Here is a 12,573-nt window from a genome sequence, read left to right as displayed (position 1 = left end):
TTGCCTAGTTAAATAAAGAGATACACATACTGAGACAGAGGAGCACTGTTTTGCCTAGTTAAATAAAGAGATACACATACTGAGACAGAGGAGCACTGTTTTGCCTAGTTAAATAAAGAGATACTGAGACAGAGGAGCACTGTTTTGCCTAGTTAAATAAAGAGATACTGAGACAGAGACAGAGGAGCACTGTTTTGCCTAGTTAAATAAAGAGATACTGAGACAGAGGAGCACTGTTTTGCCTAGTTAAATAAAGAGATACTGAGACAGAAGAGCACTGTTTTGCCTAGTTAAATAAAGAGATATACATACTGAGACTGAGGAGCACTGTTTTGCCTAGTTAAATAAAGAGATATACATACTGAGACTGAGGAGCACTGTTTTGCCTAGTTAAATAAAGAGATACTGAGACAGGAGCACTGTTTTGCCTAGTTAAATAAAGAGATACTGAGACAGGAGCACTGTTTTGCCTAGTTAAATAAAGAGATACTGAGACAGGAGCACTGTTTTGCCTATTTAAATAAAGAGATACAGAGACAGAGGAGCACTGTTTTGCCTAGTTAAATAAAGAGATACTGAGACAGAGGAGCACTGTTTTGCCTAGTTAAATAAAGAGATACTGAGACTGAGGAGCACTGTTTTGCCTAGTTAAATAAAGAGATACTGAGACAGAGGAGCACTGTTTTGCCTAGTTAAATAAAGAGATACACATACTGAGACAGAGGAGCACTGTTTTGCCTAGTTAAATAAAGAGATATACATACTGAGACAGGAGCACTGTTTTGCCTAGTTAAATAAAGAGATACTGAGACAGAGGAGCACTGTTTTGCCTAGTTAAATAAAGAGATACACATACTGAGACAGAGGAGCACTGTTTTGCCTAGTTAAATAAAGAGATACTGAGACAGGGGAGCACTGTTTTGCCTAGTTAAATAAAGAGATACACATACTGAGACAGAGGAGCACTGTTTTGCCTAGTTAAATAAAGAGATACACATACTGAGACAGAGGAGCACTGTTTTGCCTAGTTAAATAAAGAGATACACATACTGAGACAGAGGAGCACTGTTTTGCCTATTTAAATAAAGAGATACACATACTGAGACTGAGGAGCACTGTTTTGCCTAGTTAAATAAAGAGATACACATACTGAGACTGAGGAGCACTGTTTTGCCTAGTTAAATAAAGAGATACACATACTGAGACAGAGGAGCACTGTTTTGCCTAGTTAAATAAAGAGATACTGAGACAGAGGAGCACTGTTTTGCCTAGTTAAATAAACTGTTGTGGAAATGAACATGTTTTTGTTTCCAATTGGTTCTGTGAACGAAGCCATACGTTTCCTGACCAGTAAAACTAAATGTTTTTGAATCATTCTAAGAAGGAAGTGAACATTTAACCTGTTCTGGGAACTAAAATGTTTAGGTTGCAGGGAGGTTCTGAGAACGTTTAGGTTGCAGGGAGGTTCTGAGAATGTTTAGGATGCAGGGAGGTTCTGAGAATGTTTAGGATGCAGGGAGGTTCTGAGAATGTTTAGGTTGCAGGGAGGTTCTGAGAACGTTTAGGTTGCAGGGAGGTTCTGAGAATGTTTAGGATGCAGGGAGGTTCTGAGAATGTTTAGGATGCAGGGAGGTTCTGAGAATGTTTAGGATGCAGGGAGGTTCTGAGAATGTTTAGGATGCAGGGAGGTTCTGAGAACGTTTAGGATGCAGGGAGGTTCTGAGAACGTTTAGGTTGCAGGGAGGTTCTGAGAATGTTTAGGTTGCAGGGAGGTTCTGAGAATGTTTAGGATGCAGGGAGGTTCTGAGAATGTTTAGGATGCAGGGAGGTTCTGAGAATGTTTAGGATGCAGGGAGGTTCTGAGAACGTTTAGGATGCAGGGAGGTTCTGAGAACGTTTAGGATGCAGGGAGGTTCTGAGAACGTTTAGGTTGCAGGGAGGTTCTGAGAATGTTTAGGATGCAGGGAGGTTCTGAGAATGTTTAGGATGCAGGGAGGTTCTGAGAATGTTTAGGTTGCAGGGAGGTTCTGAGAATGTTTAGGTTGCAGGGAGGTTCTGAGAATGTTTAGGTTGCAGGGAGGTTCTGAGAATGTTTAGGTTGCAGGGAGGTCTGGGTACAGAGCTCAGAGGGCTGGGTGTTACCTGGGTACAGGGGGCTGGGTGTTACCTGGGTACAGGGGGCTGGGTGTTACCTGGGTACAGGGGGCTGGGTGTTACCTGGGTACAGGGGGCTGGGTGTTACCTGGGTACAGAGGGCTGGGTGTTACCTGGGTACAGGGGCTGGGTGTTACCTGGGTACAGGGGGCTGGGTGTTACCTGGGTACCGGGGGCTGGGTGTTACCTGGGTACCGGGGCTGGGTGTTACCTGGGTACAGGGGGCTGGGTGTTACCTGGGTACAGGGGCTGGGTGTTACCTGGGTACAGGGGGCTGGGTGTTACCTGGGTACCGGGGGCTGGGTGTTACCTGGGTACAGAGGGCTGGGTGTTACCTGGGTACAGGGGGCTGGGTGTTACCTGGGTACCGGGGCTGGGTGTTACCTGGGTACAGGGGGCTGGGTGTTACCTGGGTACCGGGGCTGGGTGTTACCTGGGTACAGGGGCTGGTGTTACCTGGGTACAGGGGGCTGAGTGTTACCTGGGTACAGGGGGCTGAGTGTTACCTGGGTACAGGGGGCTGGGTGTTACCTGGGTACAGGGGGCTGAGTGTTACCTGGGTACAGGGGCTGGGTGTTACCTGGGTACAGGGGCTGGGTGTTACCTGGGTACAGGGGCTGGGTGTTACCTGGGTACCGGGGCTGGGTGTTACCTGGGTACCGGGGCTGGGTGTTACCTGGGTACCGGGGCTGGGGTTACCTGGGTACCGGGGGCTGGGTGTTACCTGGGTACCGGGGCTGGGTGTTACCTGGGTACCGGGGCTGGGTGTTACCTGGGTACCGGGGGCTGGGTGTTACCTGGGTACAGAGGGCTGGGTGTTACCTGGGTACAGGGGGCTGGGTGTTACCTGGGTACAGGGGGCTGGGTGTTACCTGGGTACAGGGGGCTGGGTGTTACCTGGGTACAGGGGGCTGGGTGTTACCTGGGTACAGGGGGCTGGGTGTTACCTGGGTACAGGGGGCTGGGTGTTACCTGGGTACCGGGGGCTGGGTGTTACCTGGGTACAGGGGGCTGGGTGTTACCTGGGTACAGGGGGGCTGGGTGTTACCTGGGTACAGGGGGCTGGAGTGTTACCTGGGTACAGGGGGCTGGGTGTTACCTGGGTACCGGGGGCTGGGTGTTACCTGGGTACAGGGGGCTGGGTGTTACCTGGGTACAGAGCTCTGCTGATCATGCCTGGAAGTATGATGAATATGAAGGGTAACATCTTGAGGTAGGACGCCAGGATAGAAGCTCCTTTGGCATGAGACAGGTTCTTAGCTGACAGGGACCTCTGCACGATGACCTAAACACACACACACACACACACACAGACACACAGACACACACACACACATTAGTATGTAGATCTAACTGTAGTCAGGCAGTATGGGTCAGGGCAGTGTGTTAGTATGTAGATCTAACTGTAGTCAGGCAGTATGGGTCAGGGCAGTGTGTTAGTATGTAGATCTAACTGTAGTCAGGCAGTATGGGTCAGGGCAGTGTGTTAGTATGTAGATCTAACTGTAGTCAGGCAGTATGGGTCAGGGTCAGGGCAGTGTGTTAGTATGTAGATCTAACTGTAGTCAGGCAGTATGGGTCAGGGTAGTGTGTTAGTATGTAGATCTAACTGTAGTCAGGCAGTATGGGTCAGGGCAGTGTGTTAGTATGTAGATCTAACTGTAGTCAGGCAGTATGGGTCAGGGCAGTGTGTTAGTATGTAGATCTAACTGTAGTCAGGCAGTATGGGTCAGGGTCAGGGCAGTGTGTTAGTATGTAGATCTAACTGTAGTCAGGCAGTATGGGTCAGGGTAGTGTGTTAGTATGTAGATCTAACTGTAGTCAGGCAGTATGGGTCAGGGCAGTGTGTTAGTGTGTAGATCTAACTGTAGTCAGGCAGTATGGGTCAGGGCAGTGTGTTAGTGTGTAGATCTAACTGTAGTCAGGCAGTATGGGTCAGGGCAGTGTGTTAGTATGTAGATCTAACTGTAGTCAGGCAGTATGGGTCAGGGCAGTGTGTTAGTATGTAGATCTAACTGTAGTCAGGCAGTATGGGTCAGGGCAGTGTGTTAGTATGTAGATCTAACTGTAGTCAGGCAGTATGGGTCAGGGCAGTGTGTTAGTATGTAGATCTAACTGTAGTCAGGCAGTATGGGTCAGGGCAGTGTGTTAGTATGTAGATCTAACTGTAGTCAGGCAGTATGGGTCAGGGCAGTGTGTTAGTATGTAGATCTAACTGTAGTCAGGCAGTATGGGTCAGGGTCAGGGCAGTGTGTTAGTATGTAGATCTAACTGTAGTCAGGCAGTATGGGTCAGGGCAGTGTGTTAGTATGTAGATCTAACTGTAGTCAGGCAGTATGGGTCAGGGTCAGGGCAGTGTGTTAGTGTGTAGATCTAACTGTAGTCAGGCAGTATGGGTCAGGGCAGTGTGTTAGTATGTAGATCTAACTGTAGTCAGGCAGTATGGGTCAGGGCAGTGTGTTAGTGTGTAGATCTAACTGTAGTCAGGCAGTATGGGTCAGGGCAGTGTGTTAGTATGTAGATCTAACTGTAGTCAGGCAGTATGGGTCAGGGCAGTGTGTTAGTATGTAGATCTAACTGTAGTCAGGCAGTATGGGTCAGGGCAGTGTGTTAGTATGTAGATCTAACTGTAGTCAGGCAGTATGGGTCAGGGCAGTGTGTTAGTATGTAGATCTAACTGTAGTCAGGCAGTATGGGTCAGGGTCAGGGCAGTGTGTTAGTATGTAGATCTAACTGTAGTCAGGCAGTATGGGTCAGGGCAGTGTGTTAGTATGTAGATCTAACTGTAGTCAGGCAGTATGGGTCAGGGCAGTGTGTTAGTATGTAGATCTAACTGGTCAGTATGGGTCAGGGCAGTGTGTTAGTATGTAGATCTAACTGTAGTCAGGCAGTATGGGTCAGGGCAGTGTGTTAGTATGTAGATCTAACTGTAGTCAGGCAGTATGGGTCAGGGCAGTGTGTTAGTATGTAGATCTAACTGTAGTCAGGCAGTATGGGTCAGGGCAGTGTGTTAGTATGTAGATCTAACTGTAGTCAGGCAGTATGGGTCAGGGCAGTGTGTTATGGGTATGTAGATCTAACTGTAGTCAGGCAGTATGGGTCAGGGCAGTGTGTTAGTATGTAGATCTAACTGTAGTCAGGCAGTATGGGTCAGGGCAGTGTGTTAGTATGTAGATCTAACTGTAGTCAGGCAGTATGGGTCAGGGGCAGTGTGTTAGTATGTAGATCTAACTGTAGTCAGGCAGTATGGGTCAGGGCAGTGTGTTAGTATGTAGATCTAACTGTAGTCAGGCAGTATGGTCAGGGCAGTGTGTTAGTATGTAGATCTAACTGTAGTCAGGCAGTATGGGTCAGGGCAGTGCAGTGTTAGTATGTAGATCTAACTGTAGTCAGGCAGTATGGGTCAGGGCAGTGTGTTAGTATGTAGATCTAACTGTAGTCAGGCGGTATGGGTCAGGCAGTGTGTTAGTATGTAGATCTAACTGCAGTGTGTTAGTATGTAGTCAGGCAGTATGGGTCAGGGCAGTGTGTTAGTATGTAGATCTAACTGTAGTCAGGCAGTATGGGTCAGGGCAGTGTGTTAGTATGTAGATCTAACTGTAGTCAGGCAGTATGGGTCAGGGCAGTGTGTTAGTATGTAGATCTAACTGTAGTCAGGCAGTATGGGTCAGGGCAGTGTGTTAGTATGTAGATCTAACTGTAGTCAGGCAGTATGGGTCAGGGCAGTGTGTTAGTATGTAGATCTAACTGTAGTCAGGCAGTATGGGTCAGGGCAGTGTGTTAGTATGTAGATCTAACTGTAGTCAGGCAGTATGGGTCAGGGCAGTGTGTTAGTATGTAGATCTAACTGTAGTCAGGCAGTATGGGTCAGGGCAGTGTGTTAGTATGTAGATCTAACTGTAGTCAGGCAGTATGGGTCAGGGCAGTGTGTTAGTATGTAGATCTAACTGTAGTCAGTATGGGTCAGGCAGTATGGGATCTAACTGTAGTCAGGCAGTATGGGTCAGTGTGTTAGTATGTAGATCTAACTGTAGTCAGGCAGTATGGGTCAGGGCAGTGTGTTAGTATGTAGATCTAACTGTAGTCAGGCAGTATGGGTCAGGGCAGTGTGTTAGTATGTAGATCTAACTGTAGTCAGGCAGTATGGGTCAGGGCAGTGTGTTAGTATGTAGATCTAACTGTAGTCAGGCAGTATGGGTCAGGTGTTAGTATGTAGATCTAACTGTAGTCAGGTAGTATGGGTCAGGGCAGTGTGTTGGTGTGTAGATCTAACTGTAGTCAGGCAGTATGGGTCAGGGCAGTGTGTTAGTATGTAGATCTAACTGTAGTCAGGCAGTATGGGTCAGGGCAGTGTGTTAGTATGTAGATCTAACTGTAGTCAGGCAGTATGGGTCAGGGCAGTGTGTTAGTATGTAGATCTAACTGTAGTCAGGCAGTATGGGTCAGGGCAGTGTGTTAGTATGTAGATCTAACTGTAGTCAGGCAGTATGGGTCAGGGCAGTGTGTTAGTATGTAGATCTAACTGTAGTCAGGCAGTATGGGTCAGGGCAGTGTGTTAGTATGTAGATCTAACTGTAGTCAGGCAGTATGGGTCAGGGCAGTGTGTTAGTATGTAGATCTAACTGTAGTCAGGCAGTATGGGTCAGGGCAGTGTGTTAGTATGTAGATCTAACTGTAGTCAGGCAGTATGGGTCAGGGCAGTGTGTTAGTATGTAGATCTAACTGTAGTCAGGCAGTATGGGTCAGGGTCAGGGCAGTGTGTTAGTATGTCAGAGTGTGTTCTAACTGTAGTCAGGCAGTATGGGTCAGGGCAGTGTGTTAGTATGTAGATCTAACTGTAGTCAGGCAGTATGGGTCAGGGTCAGGGCAGTGTGTTAGTATGTAGATCTAACTGTAGTCAGGCAGTATGGGTCAGGGCAGTGTGTTAGTATGTAGATCTAACTGTAGTCAGGCAGTATGGGTCAGGGCAGTGTGTTAGTATGTAGATCTAACTGTAGTCAGGCAGTATGGGTCAGGGCAGTGTGTTAGTATGTAGATCTAACTGTAGTCAGGCAGTATGGGTCAGGGCAGTGTGTTAGTATGTAGATCTAACTGTAGTCAGGCAGTATGGGTCAGGGCAGTGTGTTAGTATGCAGATCTAACTGTAGTCAGGCAGTATGGGTCAGGGCAGTGTGTTGTATGTAGATCTAACTGTAGTCAGGCAGTATGGGTCAGGGCAGTGTGTTAGTATGTAGATCTAACTGTAGTCAGGCAGTATGGGTCAGGTAGTGTGGGTAGATCTAACTGTAGTCAGGCAGTATGGGTCAACTGTAGCAGTGTGTTGTTAGTATGTAGATCTAACTGTAGTCAGGCAGTATGGGTCAGGGCAGTGTGTTAGTATGTAGATCTAACTGTAGTCAGGCAGTATGGGTCAGGGCAGTGTGTTAGTATGTAGATCTAACTGTAGTCAGGCAGTATGGGTCAGGGCAGTGTGTTAGTATGTAGATCTAACTGTAGTCAGGCAGTATGGGTCAGGGCAGTGTGTTAGTATGTAGATCTAACTGTAGTCAGGCAGTATGGGTCAGGGCAGTGTGTTAGTATGTAGATCTAACTGTAGTCAGGCAGTATGGGTCAGGGCAGTGTGTTAGTATGTAGATCTAACTGTAGTCAGGCAGTATGGGTCAGGGCAGTGTGTTAGTATGTAGATCTAACTGTAGTCAGGCAGTATGGGTCAGGGCAGTGTGTTAGTATGTAGATCTAACTGTAGTCAGGCAGTATGGGTCAGTGCAGTATGTAGATCTAACTGTAGTCAGGCAGTAGTGTGTTAGTATGTAGATCTAACTGTAGTCAGGCAGTATGGGTCAGGGCAGTGTGTTAGTATGTAGATCTAACTGTAGTCAGGCAGTATGGGTCAGGGTCAGGCAGTGTGTTAGTATGTAGATCTAACTGTAGTCAGGCAGTATGGGTCAGGGCAGTGTGTTAGTATGTAGATCTAACTGTAGTCAGGCAGTATGGGATCTAACTGTAGTCAGGCAGCAGTGTGTTAGTATGTAGATCTAACTGTAGTCAGGCAGTATGGGTCAGGGCAGTGTGTTAGTATGTAGATCTAACTGTAGTCAGGCAGTATGGGTCAGGGCAGTGTGTTAGTATGTAGATCTAACTGTAGTCAGGCAGTATGGGTCAGGGCAGTGTGTTAGTATGTAGATCTAACTGTAGTCAGGCAGTATGGGTCAGGGCAGTGTGTTAGTATGTAGATCTAACTGTAGTCAGGCAGTATGGGTCAGGGCAGTGTGTTAGTATGTAGATCTAACTGTAGTCAGGCAGTATGGGTCAGGGCAGTGTGTTAGTATGTAGATCTAACTGTAGTCAGGCAGCAGTTATGGGTCAGGGCAGTGTGTTAGTATGTAGATCTAACTGTAGTCAGGCAGTATGGGTCAGTGTGTTAGTATGTAGATCTAACAGTCAGGCAGTATGGGTGTGTTAGTATGTAGATCTAACTGTAGTCAGGCAGTATGGGTCAGGTATGGGTCAGGGCAGTGTGTTAGTATGTAGATCTAACTGTCAGGCAGTATGGGTCAGGCAGTATGGGTCACTGTAGGCAGTGTGTGTGTTAGTATGTAGATCTAACTGTAGTCAGGCAGTATGGGTCAGGGCAGTGTGTTAGTATGTAGATCTAACTGTAGTCAGGCAGTATGGGTCAGGGCAGTGTGTTAGTATGTAGATCTAACTGTAGTCAGGCAGTATGGGTCAGGGCAGTGTGTTAGTATGTAGATCTAACTGTAGTCAGGCAGTATGGGTCAGGGCAGTGTGTTAGTATGTAGATCTAACTGTAGTCAGGCAGTATGGGTCAGGGCAGTGTGTTAGTATGTAGATCTAACTGTAGTCAGGCAGTATGGGTCAGGGCAGTGTGTTAGTATGTAGATCTAACTGTAGTCAGGCAGTATGGGTCAGGGCAGTGTGTTAGTATGTAGATCTAACTGTAGTCAGGCAGTATGGGTCAGGGCAGTGTGTTAGTATGTAGATCTAACTGTAGTCAGGCAGTATGGGTCAGGGCAGTGTGTTAGTATGTAGATCTAACTGTAGTCAGGCAGTATGGGTCAGGGCAGTGTGTTAGTATGTAGATCTAACTGTAGTCAGGCAGTATGGGTCAGGGCAGTGTGTTAGTATGTAGATCTAACTGTAGTCAGGCAGTATGGGTCAGGGCAGTGTGTTAGTATGTAGATCTAACTGTAGTCAGGCAGTATGGGTCAGGGCAGTGTGTGTTAGTATGTAGATCTAACTGTAGTCAGGCAGTATGGGTCAGGGCAGTGTGTTAGTATGTAGATCTAACTGTAGTCAGGGCAGTATGTAGTCTAACTGGGCAGTATGGGTGTTGTTAGTATGTAGATCTAACTGTAGTCAGTGTGTTAGTATGTAGCAGTATGGGTCAGGGCAGTGTGTTAGTATGTAGATCTAACTGTAGTCAGGCAGTATGGGTCAGGGCAGTGTGTTAGTATGTAGATCTAACTGTAGTCAGGCAGTATGGGTCAGGGCAGTGTGTTAGTATGTAGATCTAACTGTAGTCAGGCAGTATGGGTCAGGGCAGTGTGTTAGTATGTAGATCTAACTGTAGTCAGGCAGTATGGGTCAGGGCAGTGTGTTAGTATGTAGATCTAACTGTAGTCAGGCAGTATGGGTCAGGGCAGTGTGTTAGTATGTAGATCTAACTGTAGTCAGGCAGTATGGGTCAGGGCAGTGTGTTAGTATGTAGATCTAACTGTAGTCAGGCAGTATGGGTCAGGGCAGTGTGTTAGTATGTAGATCTAACTGTAGTCAGGCAGTATGGGTCAGGGCAGTGTGTTAGTATGTAGATCTAACTGTAGTCAGGCAGTATGGGTCAGTTAGTATGTAGTGTCAGGCAGTATGGGTCAGGGCGGTGTGTTAGATCTAACTGTAGTCAGGCAGTATGGGTCAGTGTGTTAGTATGTAGATCTAACTGTAGTCAGGCAGTATGGGTCAGGGTAGTGTGTTAGTATGTAGATCTAACTGTAGTCAGGCAGTATGGGTCAGGGCAGTGTGTTAGTATGTAGATCTAACTGTAGTCAGGCAGTATGGGTCAGGGCAGTGTGTTAGTATGTAGATCTAACTGTAGTCAGGCAGTATGGGTCAGGGCAGTGTGTTAGTATGTAGATCTAACTGTAGTCAGGCAGTATGGGTCAGGGCAGTGTGTTAGTATGTAGATCTAACTGTAGTCAGGCAGTATGGGTCAGGGCAGTGTGTTAGTATGTAGATCTAACTGTAGTCAGGCAGTATGGGTCAGGGCAGTGTGTTAGTATGTAGATCTAACTGTAGTCAGGCAGTATGGGTCAGGGCAGTGTGTTAGTATGTAGATCTAACTGTAGTCAGGCAGTATGGGTCAGTATGGGTCAGGGCAGTGTGTTAGTATGTAGATCTAACTGTAGTCAGGCAGTATGGGTCAGGGCAGTGTGTTAGTATGTAGATCTAACTCAGGCAGTATGGGTCAGGCAGTGTGTTAGTATGTAGGGTCAGTATGGGTCAGGGCAGTGTGTTAGTATGTAGATCTAACTGTAGTCAGGCAGTATGGGTCAGGGCAGTGTGTTAGTATGTAGATCTAACTGTAGTCAGGCAGTATGGGTCAGGGCAGTGTGTTAGTATGTAGATCTAACTGTAGTCAGGCAGTATGGGTCAGGGCAGTGTGGTATCAGGGCAGTGGTCAGGGCAGTGTGTTAGTATGTAGATCTAACTGTAGTCAGGCAGTATGGGTCAGGGCAGTGTGTTAGTATGTAGATCTAACTGTAGTCAGGCAGTATGGGTCAGGGCAGTGTGTTAGTATGTAGATCTAACTGTAGTCAGGCAGTATGGGTCAGGGCAGTGTGTTAGTATGTAGATCTAACTGTAGTCAGGCAGTATGGGTCAGGTCAGGCAGTGTGTTAGTATGTAGATCTAACTGTAGTCAGGCAGTATGGGTCAGGGCAGTGTGTTAGTATGTAGATCTAACTGTAGTCAGGCAGTATGGGTCAGGGCAGTGTGTTAGTATGTAGATCTAACTGTAGTCAGGCAGTATGGGTCAGGGCAGTGTGTTAGTATGTAGATCTAACTGTAGTCAGGCAGTATGGGTCAGGGCAGTGTGTTAGTATGTAGATCTAACTGTAGTCAGGCAGTATGGGTCAGGGGCAGTGTGTTAGTATGGATCTAACTGTAGTCAGGCAGTATGGGTCAGGCAGTGTGTTAGTATGTAGATCTAACTGTAGTCAGGCAGTATGGGTCAGGGCAGTGTGTTAGTATGTAGATCTAACTGTAGTCAGGCAGTATGGGTCAGGGCAGTGTGTTAGTATGTAGATCTAACTGTAGTCAGGCAGTATGGGTCAGGGCAGTGTGTTAGTATGTAGATCTAACTGTAGTCAGGCAGTATGGGTCAGGGCAGTGTGTTAGTATGTAGATCTAACTAGATCTAACTGTAGTCAGGCAGTATGGGTCAGGGCAGTGTGTTAGTATGTAGATCTAACTGTAGTCAGGCAGTATGGGTCAGGGCAGTGTGTTAGTATGTAGATCTAACTGTAGTCAGGCAGTATGGGTCAGGGCAGTGTGTTAGTATGTAGATCTAACTGTAGTCAGGCAGTATGGGTCAGGCAGTGTGTTAGTATGTAGATCTAACTGTAGTCAGGCAGTATGGGTCAGGGCAGTGTGTTAGTATGTAGATCTAACTGTAGTCAGGCAGTATGGGTCAGGGCAGTGTGTTAGTATGTAGATCTAACTGTAGTCAGGCAGTATGGGTCAGTATGTAGATCTAACTGTAGTCAGGCAGTATGGGTCAGGGCAGTGTGTTAGTATGTAGATCTAACTGTAGTCAGGCAGTATGGGTCAGGGCAGTGTGTTAGTATGTAGATCTAACTGTAGTCAGGCAGTATGGGTCAGGGCAGTGTGTTAGTATGTAGATCTAACTGTAGTCAGGCAGTATGGGTCAGGGCAGTGTGTTAGTATGTAGATCTAACTGTAGTCAGGCAGTATGGGTCAGGGCAGTGTGTTAGTATGTAGATCTAACTGTAGTCAGGCAGTAAGGGTCAGGGCAGTATGTAGATCTAACTGTAGTCAGGCAGTATGGGTCAGGGCAGTGTGTTAGTATGTAGATCTAACTGTAGTCAGGCAGTATGGGTCAGGGCAGTGTGTTAGTATGTAGATCTAACTGTAGTCAGGCAGTATGGGTCAGGGCAGTGTGTTAGTATGTAGATCTAACTGTAGTCAGGCAGTATGGGTCAGGGGCAGTGTGTTAGTATGTAGATCTAACTGTAGTCAGGCAGTATGGGTCAGGGCAGTGTGTTAGTATGTAGATCTAACTGTAGTCAGGCAGTATGGGTCAGGGCAGTGTGTTAGTATGTAGATCTAACTGTAGTCAGGCAGTATGGGTCAGGGCAGTGTGTTAGTATGTAGATCTAACTGTAG

At 46.9% G+C, this 12,573-nt stretch overlaps 2 protein-coding genes across 2 annotated transcripts in view; one reads left to right on the top strand and one right to left on the bottom strand.

The window, feature by feature from the left end:
* LOC135571232 (sodium/mannose cotransporter SLC5A10-like) overlaps window positions 1-12,573 on the bottom strand; it is a 101,024-nt gene that overhangs the window by 49,908 nt on the left and 38,543 nt on the right. Inside the window, exon 6 of the mRNA XM_065017016.1 lies at window positions 3,304-3,439. Coding sequence (XP_064873088.1) covers window positions 3,304-3,439 — 136 coding nt within the window. The remainder of the gene's footprint in view (window positions 1-3,303; window positions 3,440-12,573) is intronic.
* LOC135571231 (protein FAM83G-like) overlaps window positions 1-12,573 on the top strand; it is a 57,447-nt gene that overhangs the window by 40,474 nt on the left and 4,400 nt on the right.

The sequence above is a fragment of the Oncorhynchus nerka genome, unplaced genomic scaffold (genome assembly GCF_034236695.1).
Source record: "Oncorhynchus nerka isolate Pitt River unplaced genomic scaffold, Oner_Uvic_2.0 unplaced_scaffold_676, whole genome shotgun sequence".
Classification (NCBI taxonomy): Eukaryota; Metazoa; Chordata; class Actinopteri; order Salmoniformes; family Salmonidae; genus Oncorhynchus; species Oncorhynchus nerka.
This window is presented reverse-complemented; position numbering and strand designations above follow the sequence as displayed.